At 43.7% G+C, this 14,182-nt stretch overlaps 1 protein-coding gene across 3 annotated transcripts in view; it reads right to left on the bottom strand.

Annotated features, from left to right (window-relative positions):
• The window catches only part of SOS1 (SOS Ras/Rac guanine nucleotide exchange factor 1), a 126,283-nt gene extending 114,079 nt beyond the window's left edge, over nucleotides 1-12,204 (bottom strand). For all 3 annotated transcript variants that reach the window (XM_055401008.2, XM_055401009.2, XM_088841529.1), the window contains exon 1: nucleotides 11,967-12,204. In XM_055401008.2, coding sequence (XP_055256983.1) covers nucleotides 11,967-12,053 — 87 coding nt within the window. In that variant the 5' untranslated portion in view covers nucleotides 12,054-12,204. The remainder of the gene's footprint in view (nucleotides 1-11,966) is intronic.
• Between the last annotated feature and the right edge of the window lie 1,978 nt (nucleotides 12,205-14,182).

Below are 14,182 nucleotides of genomic sequence, written 5' to 3'. Positions count from 1 at the left end.
GCATCAGAGGGAATACACAGGTGAGCTGGTTCCTATCTTGCTCTCAAATAACTCCCAATATAGAGGAGGAGAGAAGCCACATATACAAACTTTAAAGGGCAGATTTTCATTAAGTACTAAAATAGACACATAAAGTACTAAAGAAATTAATGGTGGTGGTTTAGTCGCTAAGTCGTGTCCGACTCTTGCAACCTCATGGACTATAGCCTTCCAGGTTCCTCTGTCCATGGGATTCTCCAGGCAAGAATACTGGATAGGGTTGCCATTTCCTTCTCCAATCTATTAAAGAAATTAATAGATTCATTCTACTTAAGGGGATGGAATTGTAGTAGAAAGCCTTTGTAGAGGCGACAGCATTTGAAACATACACTGAAAGAATCTTCAGGTTGTACCTGCCTATAATTAATAAGGAGAGTCCAACAAAGATGCCTTCCATGCTTGCATACTTGGCTACCCTCAATGTGTAAATTCCTCCCATCACAATTCTCTCACACCATGTTACTCCCAGAATACCGACGGTTTCTTAGTTCCCCTCCAAAGGTGCTCCTCCTCCCAGTATACCCCCTTTCATCACTATTGCCACTAAGACTCCTAAGCCAGAATCCTGGGAATCAACTTTGAATCCTCTCTCACTACCCCATCGTTCAACCACCAATCTACTTCTAAAGCTAAAATCCGTCCCCTCCTCTACTGCTCTAGGCAAGAACACCACTATCCCTTCCATGAATTGCGGCAAAAGTCCCCTAATCCGCCTTCTTGCCTACAGTTCTACAGTCATTTAATCCATGCTCCACAGAGCAGAGATCCTTTAAAATTCGTATCTAATTATTAATATCTGGTTTAAAACTCTTCAATAGTTCCTCACTGCTCACAAGATAAAATGCAATAATTTCATTCACAAGAGCTGACCCCACACTTCAGACTGAATAGACTCCAGCTACTTAGAATTCCTAAAATGCTGAGCTCCTCTTGGACTCCAGTGACTCTTTGCAAACCAACCCCTGGAAGACACATCCTCCTCATCCTCACCTGGTCAACTCTCACTTCCACTAAAGTGTCACTTCCTTCACTCCCAAACATAAGCATACCAGAACAGTCTCCTAACTTCCCATTGCCATCCCAAGATCATTTCTTCTCAGCCTCCTCCTTTATGATCTATGCCATCTTTCCATTAACTATTACCTTTAAAATGGAGAAGAAAATGGCAACCCACTCCAGTATTCTTGCTTGGAGAATCCCACTGACAGAGGAACCTGGCAGGCTACAGTCCATGGGGTCGCAAGAGTCAGACACAACTTAGCTACTAAACCACCACCACCATTACCTTTAAAATCATTACTGTTTTATGCAGCAATATAGTTTTATCAAATGCAACTATGCAGAACCCTAATATGTAAAGCAGTTAAGTTTCTCAGTCTAATACAAAGGGTTTCAAAGCCCTCTTCATTTCGACTCCTTCTCCCTTAAGACAGTTATACACTAAAATCTAAGGTGCAGGACAATTAGAACACCATTGTTCTGTATCACGCTGCCTACCCAAAGGAAGCAACACAGTGGAAAGTCTTGTGTTTGAAGCTAAACAGGCTTAAGTTCAAATCTTGGTTCTATTACAAGATTTTGAGCAATTTGCCTCTCTGAGGATCCATTTCCTCAGCTATAAAACTCAGCTGTAAAAATTACTACCTTGAAAAGTCAATGGGTGGAACCAAGCACAGTGCCTAGAACACTAACAAAGCAGAAACCAAAAAACAAACAAACAAACAAAAAACCCATCTGCTATGGCTTATCCAGAATGTAGGTTAACATTCAAAGTCAATCAATGTGATTTACCATAATATTCACAGAATAAAGGAGGAAAAGCTTATGATTATTTAAAAAGACATAGAAAAACAATTTGACAAAATTCAATGTCCACTTATAACTCCAGAAAACCCCCAGACTCTCAGAAAACGAAAAGTGGAAGGGGAAAACCTCAATCTGATAAACAGCATCAATGGAAACTAACAACTAACATCACCCTTAATGGTGAAATAAGACATACTTTTCCCTTAAGATGGCAAGGATGACATCCTTTTTTATGTATAAAATTCTATGGAGGGGCTTTCCTGGCAGTTCAGAGTTAAGACTCCACGTTTCCAATGCAGTGGTGTGGGTTGGATCCCTGCTCAGGGAACTAAGATCCCACATGCTCCAGGGAGTGGCCAAAATAATCAAAGTTCTATGAAATCTGCAAAACAACTATGAGCAAGGTCAAAGGATACAGGATCAATATACAAAAATCAGCTATATGTTCTGTTTAATTCAGATATATGATCTTTTTGAGTTTCATAATGCCTTTCTTTTTCATGCATTTTTAGCATACCAAAGGACTTGCTGATGCTTATTTAAGGACTTCCAATTGATAACAATATAAAATTTCTGAAATTCCCTCTCTCTTTTCCCTTAGAAGTCTCTCCCTTTCATCTCCCATTTGGACTAAACTCTCTCTAGGCCTGAGCACATCTGTCACCCTGCAATTTTTCTTTATTGCTCTCCAAATTTTCACCTATTGTTTATAAACCCATTAACAAATAACTGGAAAATAAAAAAATTAAAACAATTTACAATAACATCAAAAAACAAAACATTTTAGAATAAACTTAACCAAAGACATGTAAGACTTCTACACTGAAAGTGCTTCTGAGAGAAATTTAAAAGTCTAAATATATGGAGACATATACCACATTCATGAATCCAAAGACTTGCTATAGTTAAGATGCCAATTCTAGCCCATTATCTACAGACTAAATGAAATTACAATTAAAATCTCACCAAGATTTTCTGGTAGAAATTGACAGGATGGTTCAAAATTTATACTGAAATACAAAATCTAAAAACAATAAAATAATTATTTTAAAAGAAAGAGGACTTGCACTACCTAACTTTAACACTTACTATAAATCTACAGTAATCAATAGTGTGGTATTGGGGGAAAGATAAACAGGACATCAATGGACTAGAAGAGTCTAAAATATACACATATTTACTTTATATTACATATTTAAATATACATTTACATAAATATATTACTCGTTTAATTTTCACAGAAACAACACAATCAACAGGGAGAGGAAAGTCTCTTCAACAAACAGTTCTGAAACAACTAGATATGAGCATAAAAAACAAATCTCAATTCCTGCCTCATATCATATACAATTAATTTGAAATGGATCATAGGTCATGTAAGAGCTAAAACTATAAAGCTTTTAGAAAATAGCCTTGGGACCATGTGTTCATGACTTGGTGGCAGGCAAGGGGTTCCGAGACAGAGCACAGTGACCTTAAAAGAAAAAAACCTGATACATTTGACTCCATCAATATTAAAAACTTCTGTTCATCAAAAAACACCATTAGGAAAATGAATAGACAAGCCACAGACCGGAAGAAAATATTCATGAAACATACATCTGAAAAAGGACAGTTAGCCACGATATACAAAGAACTCATACATCTCAATACTATAAAGAAAAACCACCCAATTTTTTAAATGGGCAAAAGATTCACACAGACACTATACAAAAGAAGACACACGAATAACCTATAAGAACATGAGTGCTCAATATCATTAGTCACCAGAATAACGCAAATTAAAACCACGATGAGATACCACTACACACCCATCGAAATTACTAAAATTAAAGACTAATAACATCAAATATTGGCAAGAATATAGAGCAACTGCAACTCTCATACACTGTTGGTGGGAACATGAAATGGTACAACCATTTTGAGAAAAGGTCTGGAAGTTTCTCATAAACCTAACAGACATTTACTCTATGAGCCATTTCTCCTGGTATTTACCCAAGAGAAATGAAAACATTTCTACAACACGAGATATAAGTAAGAACATTCATGGCAGCTTTATTCTCAACAGCCCCAAACTGGAAACTGCCCAGGTATCCATCCATTTAATAAACTTTGACATATTCACATGACAGAAAAAAAAAAACACTGAATTCTTCATTAAACACAACCTCAAAAGCCTCACCAAAAATATATACTGTACAATTCTATTTATATGGTATCGACAACAGATAAGATTCATCTATGGTGATAAAAAATCTGAAGAGAGGTTGCTTCTGGAGGCTGGGGGCAGGAACTGCCTGAGAAGGCAGATGAGGAAAGTTTCAGGAGTGCTGGTAACGTTCCATATCCTGGTAGAGGTCTGGGTTGTATTCATCTGCCAAAACTCATTAAATCGTACAATTAACATTTGTGTATTTCACTGTACATAAATTTTACCTGAAAAACAAAACAAACTGTAAACAAAGAGTAAGCTCTAAGCTGAAGTGTTAAAGGGTAAAGTGTACTGATGTCCACAACTTACTCTGAAATCCTTCAAAATGTTAAGATGGATTGGTCGATGGACAGGCATGTGATAAAGCAAAGAGTAAAATACTTGTAAATTATAGAATCCAGGTGGGTATATGAGTATTTACTATGCAACTCTTTGAACTTTTTTGTGTATCTGAAATTTTTCATAATATAATGTTGGATACAAAACCTGATTACAAGACAAATAAATACATTCTAAAATGAAGGGCAAAGTTTTTTCCAATCCATCTATAACTGTAATAAAAAATGTATTATAGGGAGTTCAGTTCAGTTCAGTTCAGTCGCTCAGTCGTGTCCGACTCTCCGCGACCCCATGAATCACAGCACGCCAGGCCTCCCTGTCCATCACCAACTCCCAGAGTTCACTCAAACTCATGTCCACAGAGTCGGTGATGCCATCCAGCCATCTCATTCTCCGTCGTCCCCTTCTCCTCCCACCCCCAACCTTTCCCAGCATCAGAGTCTTTTCCAGTGAGTCAACTCGTCTCATGAGGTGGCCGAAGTATTGCAGTTTCAGCTTTAGCATCAGTCCTTCCAATGAACATCCAGGATTGATCTCCCTTAGAATGGACTGGTTGGATCTCCTTGCAGTCCAAGGGACTCTCTAGAGTCTTCTCCAGCACCACAGTTCAAAAGCATCGATTCTTCGGCGATCAGCCTTCTTCACAGTCCAACTCTCACATCCATACATGACCACGGGAAAAACCATTGCCTTGACTAGACGGACCTTGGTTGGCAAAGTAATGTCTCTGCTTTTTAATATACTATCAAGGTTGGTCATAACTTTCCTTCCAAGGAGCAAGCGTCTTTTAATTTCATGGCTGCAATCAGCATCTGCAGTGATTTTGGAGCCCAAAAAAATAAAGTCTGACACTGTTTCCACTGTTTTTCCATCTATTTCCCATGAAGTGATGGGACCAGATGCCATGATCTTTGTTTTCTGAATGTTGAGCTTCAAACCAACCTTTTCACTCTCCTCCTTCACTTTCATCAAGAGGCTTTTGAGTTCCTCTTCACTTTCTGCCAGAAGGGTGGTGTCATCTGCGTATCTGAGGTTATTGATATTTCTCCCAGCAATCTTGATTCCAGCTTGTGCTTCTTCCAGCCCAGCGTTCCTCATGATGTACTCTGCATATAAGTTAAATAAGCAAGGTGACAATATACAACCTTGACGTACACCTTTTCCTATTTGGAACCAGTCTGTTGTTCCATGTCCAGTTCTGTTGCTTCCTGACCTGCATACAGGTTTCTCAAGAGGCAGGTCAGGTGGTCTGGGATTCCCATCTCTTTCAGAATGTTCCACAGTTCATTGTGATCCACACAGTCAAAGGCTTTGGCATAGTCAATGAAGCAGAAATAGATGTTTTTCTGGAACTCTCTTGCTTTCTCCATGATCCAGCGGATGTTGGCAATTTGATCTCTGGTGCCTCTGCCTTTTCTAAAACCTGCTTGAACATCTGGGAGTTCACGGTTTATATACTGCTGAAGCCTGGCTTGGATATATTATAGGGAGTAGCTGCCACTTATTATTTGGTTGCAGCATCGTCACTGCTGTGATGTCTGGACCTCTCTGCCACTGCCTTTTTCGTCTCTACTACAACACACATCATAATCTTTGTGGAATCCATCCTCATCCATGCATGCAATCCACCATTCAACACACCAGTTCAGAGCCCCTGTCTCATCTTCCTCATTTCTAGACTCTAAAAACTCCAAAATGCAATTATCAATATCTCTAATCATAATTCCTTATCTGCTCCCCTTACCATCCTCTTACAACTCATTGAGATTTCTAATCCATGGAGCTCTCATTTACACCTCCATTATTTCTCTTATAGCTTAACTTTCAATCTTCTGAAATATCCTTATTCTCTTCATTGCTACTGCAGCCATAAGCAACCAACAATCCTTCTCTACCCCTTTACCTGAACTGATGTGTGCTGCAGGAAGAAAATCTCACAACCAGCAGGTCAATGAATGCTCTTCAAACCTACAACCCCTCCACACTCCGCACTGCTCAGCAATCCTTTCTAAATCACTGGTTGGCTCCTCCTCCCAACTCCACAGCAGCAATTCCAAAACTTAAGCTCCTTACTCATTTCTCTTTCCTCATAAAGGATCTTGTCTTTCATCATGAAAATTGAGGCTACCTAGCATGAACTCCCTGCTCCTCAACCTACAAACCCATTTTATCTCACCCCCTCTCACCTCAGAAGAGAGGATGTTATCACTCCCGCCAGAGGTAGCAGATCATCATTAATACTGTTTTAAAATGCAGACTCTGTAACCAAGTTATCCTTTCCAAACCTCCGTTTTCTCTCTTATAAAACAGACACAATAATAGTATCCTATGAGAATTAGAGAACACATGAGGCACTTAAAACAGTACTTGGCAAATACTAGTATCTTCACTATCATTCTCCATCAGTTACTTCCCCAAAGCATCCTAACATAAACAAGTTTCCATCACCTTCAAATAAAAAACAAGTGTCTTCCCCAACCTGAATCCCCTTCTTGTCACTGAAGAATCTCTTTTCCCTTCATTCACAAGCTTCAAGGGGAAAAAAAAAAAATCAAAAAAAAAAAATTATTTACTCTTGCTACTCGTTTTTCATGTTTTTCTATCTTTTTTCTGTTTGTTTTTCTACTTTCTATTCTCACACCTAAACTGCCGGACATAAGTACCTGAAAAACAGTTTAAATCTAACCACTATTTTTCAGTTACTTTACTTTTCTATAGCCTGACACAGTTAGTGACACCTCCCTTGAAACTCACCCATTCTCAGCTTCTCGGACACCAGTGTCTCAGTCTTTCTACCTGACTTCTTAATCTCCTTCACTCACTCCTTTCCCTCTGCTCTCTCCCTACACTCTACTGTTCATTTTATTCCTCCAGTTCTGACGCCAGCCTAATTTCATTCTTACTTCTAACCATTTTCAGTGGGTGGCATCATTCACTTTTTTAAAAATACCTTCTTTGAGGCACAATTAATACACAATAAACTGCAAATATCTGAGCTCTATAACGTGTTAAATTTTAATATGCTCCTGAGGTGGCTCACTGGTAGAGAATCTGCCTTCCAAAGAAGTCGCAGGAGACACAGGTTTGATCCCTGGGTCGGGAAATCCCCTGAGGGAAGGACTAGCAACCCACTTCAGTATTCTTTGCTTGGAAAAGTTCATGGACAGAGAGGCCTGGCAGGCTAGAGTCCACTGGGTCAAAAAGAGTTGGACATGACTGAGCACACACAAGAATGCATGCATATGCTCCTGAAACTAGCAGTACAATCAAAAAGACAAATGAACCTAAATGCCTCTCCCCAAAACAACTACTGACTTGTTTTCTGTCACTGTAGATGCATTTTTCTATAATTTTACAGTATATACTATGGCGTTTTGGGCAGTAGGAGGTGTTACCAACTTAATTATTTTGAGTGACATTGTCTCATATATCAGTAGTTCATTCTTTTTTACTGCTGGGAAGTATTTCAGTGTATGGCTATATCATAATTTGTTTATACATTCACCTGGTGATGGACATCCGGATTGTTTCCAATTTTTTGTTGAACAGAACTGCCATGAGCATTCATGTGTAACTCTTGAATGGATGCTGCTGCTGCGTCACTTCAGTCGTGTCCGACTCTGTGTGACCCCATAGACAGAAGCCCACCAGGGTCCCCCGTCCCTGGGATTCTCCAGGCAAGAACACTGGAGTGGGTTGCCATTTCCTTCTCCAATGTGTGAAAGTGAAAAGTGAAAGTGAAGTCGCTCAGTCGTGTCCGACCCTTAGCGACCCCACGGACTGCAGCCTACCAGGCTCCTCCATCCATGGGATTTTCTAGGCAAGAGTACTGGAGTGGCTTGCCATTGCCTTCTCTGATATAGTCACTAGCTTAAATGGATAGCTTCGTCTATCTCATGGCCCCACCCACACACCTAGAAGTCCCAAATCTGTCTCACCAATTGCCAGTCCTACAAGTCCACCTGGATGACCAAAAGGGACTTTAACAAGTTCAAAACTCATCTTATAATGCTATTCCTTCCACCCCAACAGGTACTCCTCCTACATTCTCTATCCTGACTAAAGGCACTCAAACCAGAAACTCAAGAGTCCTCCTACGCTTACCACTTACCCCAATCACTATGAGTTACTAGATCCTGTCAATTCTGTCTTTTAAACATCTCTCAACTATCCATCTCCACACTTTCATCCTAATTCAAATGCACCCTTAATTCAAATATGTATCATCTCCTGGCTGGACTATTAAACTAGCTTTCTAACTTTTTTCCTTACCATTGGTCTCATTCTTCTGCAATCCATTTTCTATTCTATGGCCAAAGTGGATTTTCTAAAATCGAAATCTGATGTTATTCCCCTATTTAAGGTTCCTCAATGACATCTTTCCCCTAAAAATAAACATCATTCTCCTTAACATTAAAAAAATCTCTATAAACTTTTCCCTCCAAACTCATCCTCTGCCACTTCTCATCATGTTAGAACTTAGTCATTTCTGGATAATGCCAATTCCCTTTTAATCCTTACTGCTGAGGGCAATACTTGATTTGCAGTAGGCACAACAGACTTATGCAATAGATAAGATCGGACTTTAACAGATCGGATGCATTGAGACCTTCTGGGAATTTTCAGGAAAAGAGGTAGTCCTGTCTGGTTGAAGCATAAAGTATATGAAAGACTAGGATAGGCAATCCATTCAGAAAAGCAGAATGAAGCCAGATCACTGATGGACATCAAGTCTATTTCAAAGAATACACACTTCAGTCCATGCCCTCAAAAGACATCGACGGTTCTGAACAAATGTGACATATTCAGAAGTGTCCTATAACTTTTGAAATCTGAAAAATAGTAAAGGAGAGGTAGGGGCAGTGAAATCAGTTAAGAGGCTATAGCAGTAGCCTGGGAAAGGGGACCCAAGCATAGTAGGAGTAGGAGGGAATTGATTAAATGAACATGTCAAGGAAAATGAACCTACAGGCTCTTCCTGGGTATGGACAGTCAGAAATGACATCAAAGTCTTGAGCCAGTCAAATGAAATAATACAGCTATGAAGACAAAAAAAATTTTTAAATAGTAAGTGGAAGGGAGAGAGCTGATGGTTTTCCTTGGCTATTCCATTCCCATTCATTCAAATTTAAGTGCCAACTAGGTGTCAGACACCGTATACATGGAGGATGGAATGAGAGTAAAATACCATCCCCATACCCAAGGACCATCCAATCTAATTGGGGTGGTGAACTTAAAAAGGAAAAAAATAGGAATTGTTAAGTGCCTGGCTAGGGTGCTAAAAGAACAGTCAGACTAAAAGGAAGATTATCCAATTCAGGCCTGAGGATCTGAGAAAAGATCTGAGGTCCAGTGAGCCCAGAGGATGAGCAGTGTTAGGCCAGGCCAAACGCAGTCCAGGTGAAGAAAAGAGCATATCCAAAGAGCCCCAGGCTAGATAACACAAGTTGATGCATCTGCAAACTACAATAAGCCTAAAGGAAGATACGGAGGTATCCACATGAAATATCTAACTTGTCCTTGGTGGCTTAAAATCATCTTTAGTGGATATCCTAAGTGGGAATTAGAAGAAATCTCACACTTTAACTAGATCATGTACATTTTCACTCCCTCCCATCACTTCCACTGCCATGCAAGGGTATCTCTGCTTAAAGTCAAAGGAGGGTTACGGATATAAGCAAAGAGGACTGGTGGGGACTGTGGTCACTCAGAGACAGATGGGCAGCCATTTACTCAGCTCCAACAGCTTACTGCCCTGCTTGAATGCTGGCCCACTGTGGAGGGATCTTCCCATTCTCCAAGAAAAGGTCAAGATTCAGATTTTATATAGTAACACCCATTTAAAAATACTAGCAATTACATTAAAAACAAAACACTATGCCAGCCAAACAAAATGTTTCCGTGGACAGATTTCAGCAAGGGCCACCAGTGTGGCAGAGGTAGGCCTGGTCTGCTAACTCCTGTGATGTTCATCTCACTGCTTCAGAGGACCCTCAGCTGATAGGGTTTCATGGTGATTCCCCTGGGATAGGAGTTGCTTGCCTCCAAGCAAAACAGTCCCAAACTGATAGTGTTTTATGAGTTCTTTTATATATTTTCAATGATCTTTCTGTCTCCTCCCCGTCCCACCCCCACCTTGGTGAGGATACCTGCTTCTGGAATCACTGAGACTTCCTACTCCCCATCTACTACAAGCTAAGATAGAAAGCTTGTAGGTAAAGCGAAAGTAAACAGGGTGAGAGCCTGACAGGATTTCTAAAGAATAAAGTACGTAAGGCACATGGCACACGTTTAATTTTCTTAGAAAACTGTATCAGAGATGTCTGTGACTAATCAGACACCTGAACAAAGTAAGTCAGTAAGTTACATGTGAAATATACCAGCAAATTCTGCTAACAAACCAAATAGCTTCCACTGTAAGATACCAAGAGAGGGAGAACGGGACAAAAGGGAAAGTAAAAGTTGCTGGCCTCTGAGAAATATCAAACACCTTTTAAAAGCATAAATATTTAGGAGGAAGGGTACCCTATAATCTCAAATCTGAGTGAAGAGCAAAATTATTTTTAACCAGGTACCATGAAACATTTTTTGAGAAATGACGATTTAGATACCTATTAAAAGAGTAAAGCTACCCCTGCATTTACAAGGCAAAAGGAAAACAAAATTACTCTGACACCCTTTATTAATACATTCATTCAGACATCAGTTGGTGACGTTTTAATGTATTTATTAAGTCACAACGTTGCTTTAGAAGCTTTGAAAATGTAACATTTCGTAATTATACTAAAACGTGTAGAAGTACAGATCACGGGGTATATAACTTTAGATAACAATGTGGCAAGCTCGAAAAAACAGAACTGCTAAAATTTCTAATCAACAAACCGAATGACAGGACCAAGGTTTTGAAAGAAAGAGACGTGGGGGGTGGAGGTGGGGAGAGGGAAAGAAAGGGAGGGAGGGAGGGAGGAAGAAAGAAAGAAAGAAGGAAAGAGAACAGTGGCATGTGCACCCGCCCCTGAAAATCGGAGGAATGGGGGAATTCAGGGGAACGAAGAGTGATTACGGAGGGCGAGCAAAGCAGGACATCCATGTTCCCGCTGGCAGGCGAGCTCTGCAATTACTTAGGGCAAGCGTTATGGCCAGAGCATTCTTGAACCCACTAGGACGAGCATGCTGGACACCTAAAACCGGAGGCTGACAGCAGCTCCGCGAGAGCACAGAGAAGGCAGAGGAGCGGCCTGCTTTGACCTCCAATGAAAACTGAGGCTCCTCCAACTCTCGTCTCTGAATCAGGGGCAGGACAAGCTCTCAGCGGTTGCATTCTTCGGACAAACTCTCTCTGGCTCCCTGCGGCCTTCCCACACGCCACACGGGGTGACTGTCAACGCCGAGAGCCAACGAGTGCGGGGGAACCTCTCCGGGTGTGCCGTCCCTTCTGGGAGGCGGTGAGACCGGGAAGAAAGACTGCCCCGCGCGCCCCGCCTCCCCGCCTCCCCAGCCCTTCCCCGACCCGGGCCCGGTGCTCCCGCCCAGGCTGCAGACGGGGAGCTGGGTCTCGTGCGCTCCTCACCTTTTTCAGCGCAGGCACCAGCAGCCCCCGCCACTTGGGCGCGTTCTCCTCGCTGAAAAACTCGTACGGCAGCTGCTGCGCCTGCATGGTGCCCCCGGGGCGCCTCCGGGCGGGGAGAGGGGCGGCGGCGGCCGGGCCGGGGAGCCGCGAGGGGGGTGAGCTCTCAGCGCGGAACAGGGCCGCGGTCCCACGGACGGCCCGGCCCCCTTGGGGCGCCGAGCGGCCGGGCTAGCCCCGGCGAGGGGGCTGGGGGGCGAGGCCCGCGCCCGGCCACCCACCCAACACAGGCACCGGCCGCGGAGAGCGAACGCAGCCCGGAGGCGGCGGCGGCGGCATCCCGCACCACCGCCCGGGGCCGGGCCCCCTACCCCTCCCCGACCCGCCGGCGCCGCCCCGGGTGGCCCTCCGCCGCGGTCGCCGCCCGCCCGCCCGCCGGGACTGCGCTCCCGAGCCCGGCCTGGCCCCGCGGCGGAGCCGGCGGCTGGGGGAGGGCTGTGGAGGGACGCTCCGGCCGCGGCGCCCGCTCCCCGCGGCGGGGACCCCGAAACGCTGGCGACCCGGGGCGGGGCGGAGCTGGGCGCGGGGTCTAGCGGGGGAGGGGGAAGGCCCGAGGTCGTCGCTGGGGGAACCTGGCTGCCCCGAGATGCCGCCGCGGCCGCCGCCGACGCCGGTGTAGCGCTCGAGCTTCCTACTAGCGAACTGAACCTGCTCGCTACTGAGCATGCGCCGCCGGGCAGGGCCGGTTCGCTCCGGGTTTTCCGGCTCCCCAGCGAAGGAGGAGGGAAAGGGCCGAAGAGGGAAAGCGCCAACGAGGGAAGCGCCGGACTGTGGCTGCGCCCCCGAGGGCTGCAGGGGGAGGAGCGACAGGGCCCGGAGCAGTCGAACCCGCTGCCGAGTGGGCCCTGCGGGGTGGGGCGTGAGCTACGGTGAAGCTGCCCCCATTGTGTGGTTGGACCGAAAGGGATCCCACCCCTCTCTTCGAATCCCTGGGCCTTTCGTTTCGGAAAGGGGTGTGTATTTGTGTACTTTGTTCCCGAACATGAAGATAAGGACTGCCCAGAGCATGCAATGTATAGTAAACAGACAGGACAAAAGATAGGTGACTTTCTCACGAAACCTACGTCTTAATATTTCTCGGGTAAGAGTAATCACAGTGTTTCCAGTCGTTCTTTCCACCTCACCAAGAATAAAATGTGTACGTGTAATTGATCTTATGTGTGTTTTTAAATCCAATATGTTCATCTTTCAAACCCATTTCAAATATGAACTCCAATAACCACTTACCTCCAGTGGAAATTACACCTCTCCTGCAGCTCCCAGAAACCAGAACACCTTACTCAGGCCCCTCTAAGGGCATTTGGTTTATCGTGTTTTGTATCGCTACAAGCCTCTTTCAACTAGATAACGAACTCCTGGAAGGCATGGGGCTCTACACAAAATAGGCACTTAATGTCTGTGGAATGCTAAAACAAAGATCATGGCATCTGGTCCTATCACTTCATGGGAAATAGATGGGGAAACAGTGGAAACAGTGTCAGACTTTATTTTGGGGGGCTCCAAAATCACTGCAGATGCTGATTGCAGCCATGCAATTAAAAGACGCTTACTCCTTGGAAGGAAAGTTATGACCAACCTAGATCGTATATTAAAAAGCAGAGACATTACTTTGCCAACCAAGGTCCGTCTAGTCAAGGCTATGGTTTTTCCAGTGGTCATGTATGGATGTGAGAGTTGGACTGTGAAGAAAGCTGATCGCCGAAGAATTGATGCTTTTGAACTGTGGTGCTGGAGAAGACTCTTGAGACTCCCTTGGACTGCAAGGAGATCCAACCAGTCCATTCTAAAGGAGATCAATCCTGGGTGTTCATTAGAAGGACTGATGCTAAAGCTGAAACCCCAATACTTTGGCCACCTCATGTGACGAGTTGACTTACTGGAAAAGACTCTGATGCTGGGAAAGGTTGGGGGCGGGAGGAGAAGGGGACGACAGAGAATGAGATGGCTGGATGGCATCACCGACTCGATGGACATGAGTTTGAGTGAACTCCTGGAGTTGGTGATGGACAGGGAGGCATGGTGTGCTGTGAATCGTGGGGTCGCAGAAAGTCGGACACGACTGAGCGACTGAACTGAACTGAACTGAAAAGAGCATTGTCTATACACTGTTCCTCCATCCCAGGGATGCAGGTGTTTGCTTTTAACAGCACCACTGCGTG

This window comes from Moschus berezovskii, chromosome 11 (genome assembly GCF_049115385.1).
Source record: "Moschus berezovskii isolate FMDL1 chromosome 11, NW_MosBer_1.0, whole genome shotgun sequence".
In the NCBI taxonomy this organism is placed as follows: Eukaryota; Metazoa; Chordata; class Mammalia; order Artiodactyla; family Moschidae; genus Moschus; species Moschus berezovskii.
Note: the sequence above shows the minus strand (reverse complement) of the source record. Positions and strands in the feature narration are given on the sequence as shown.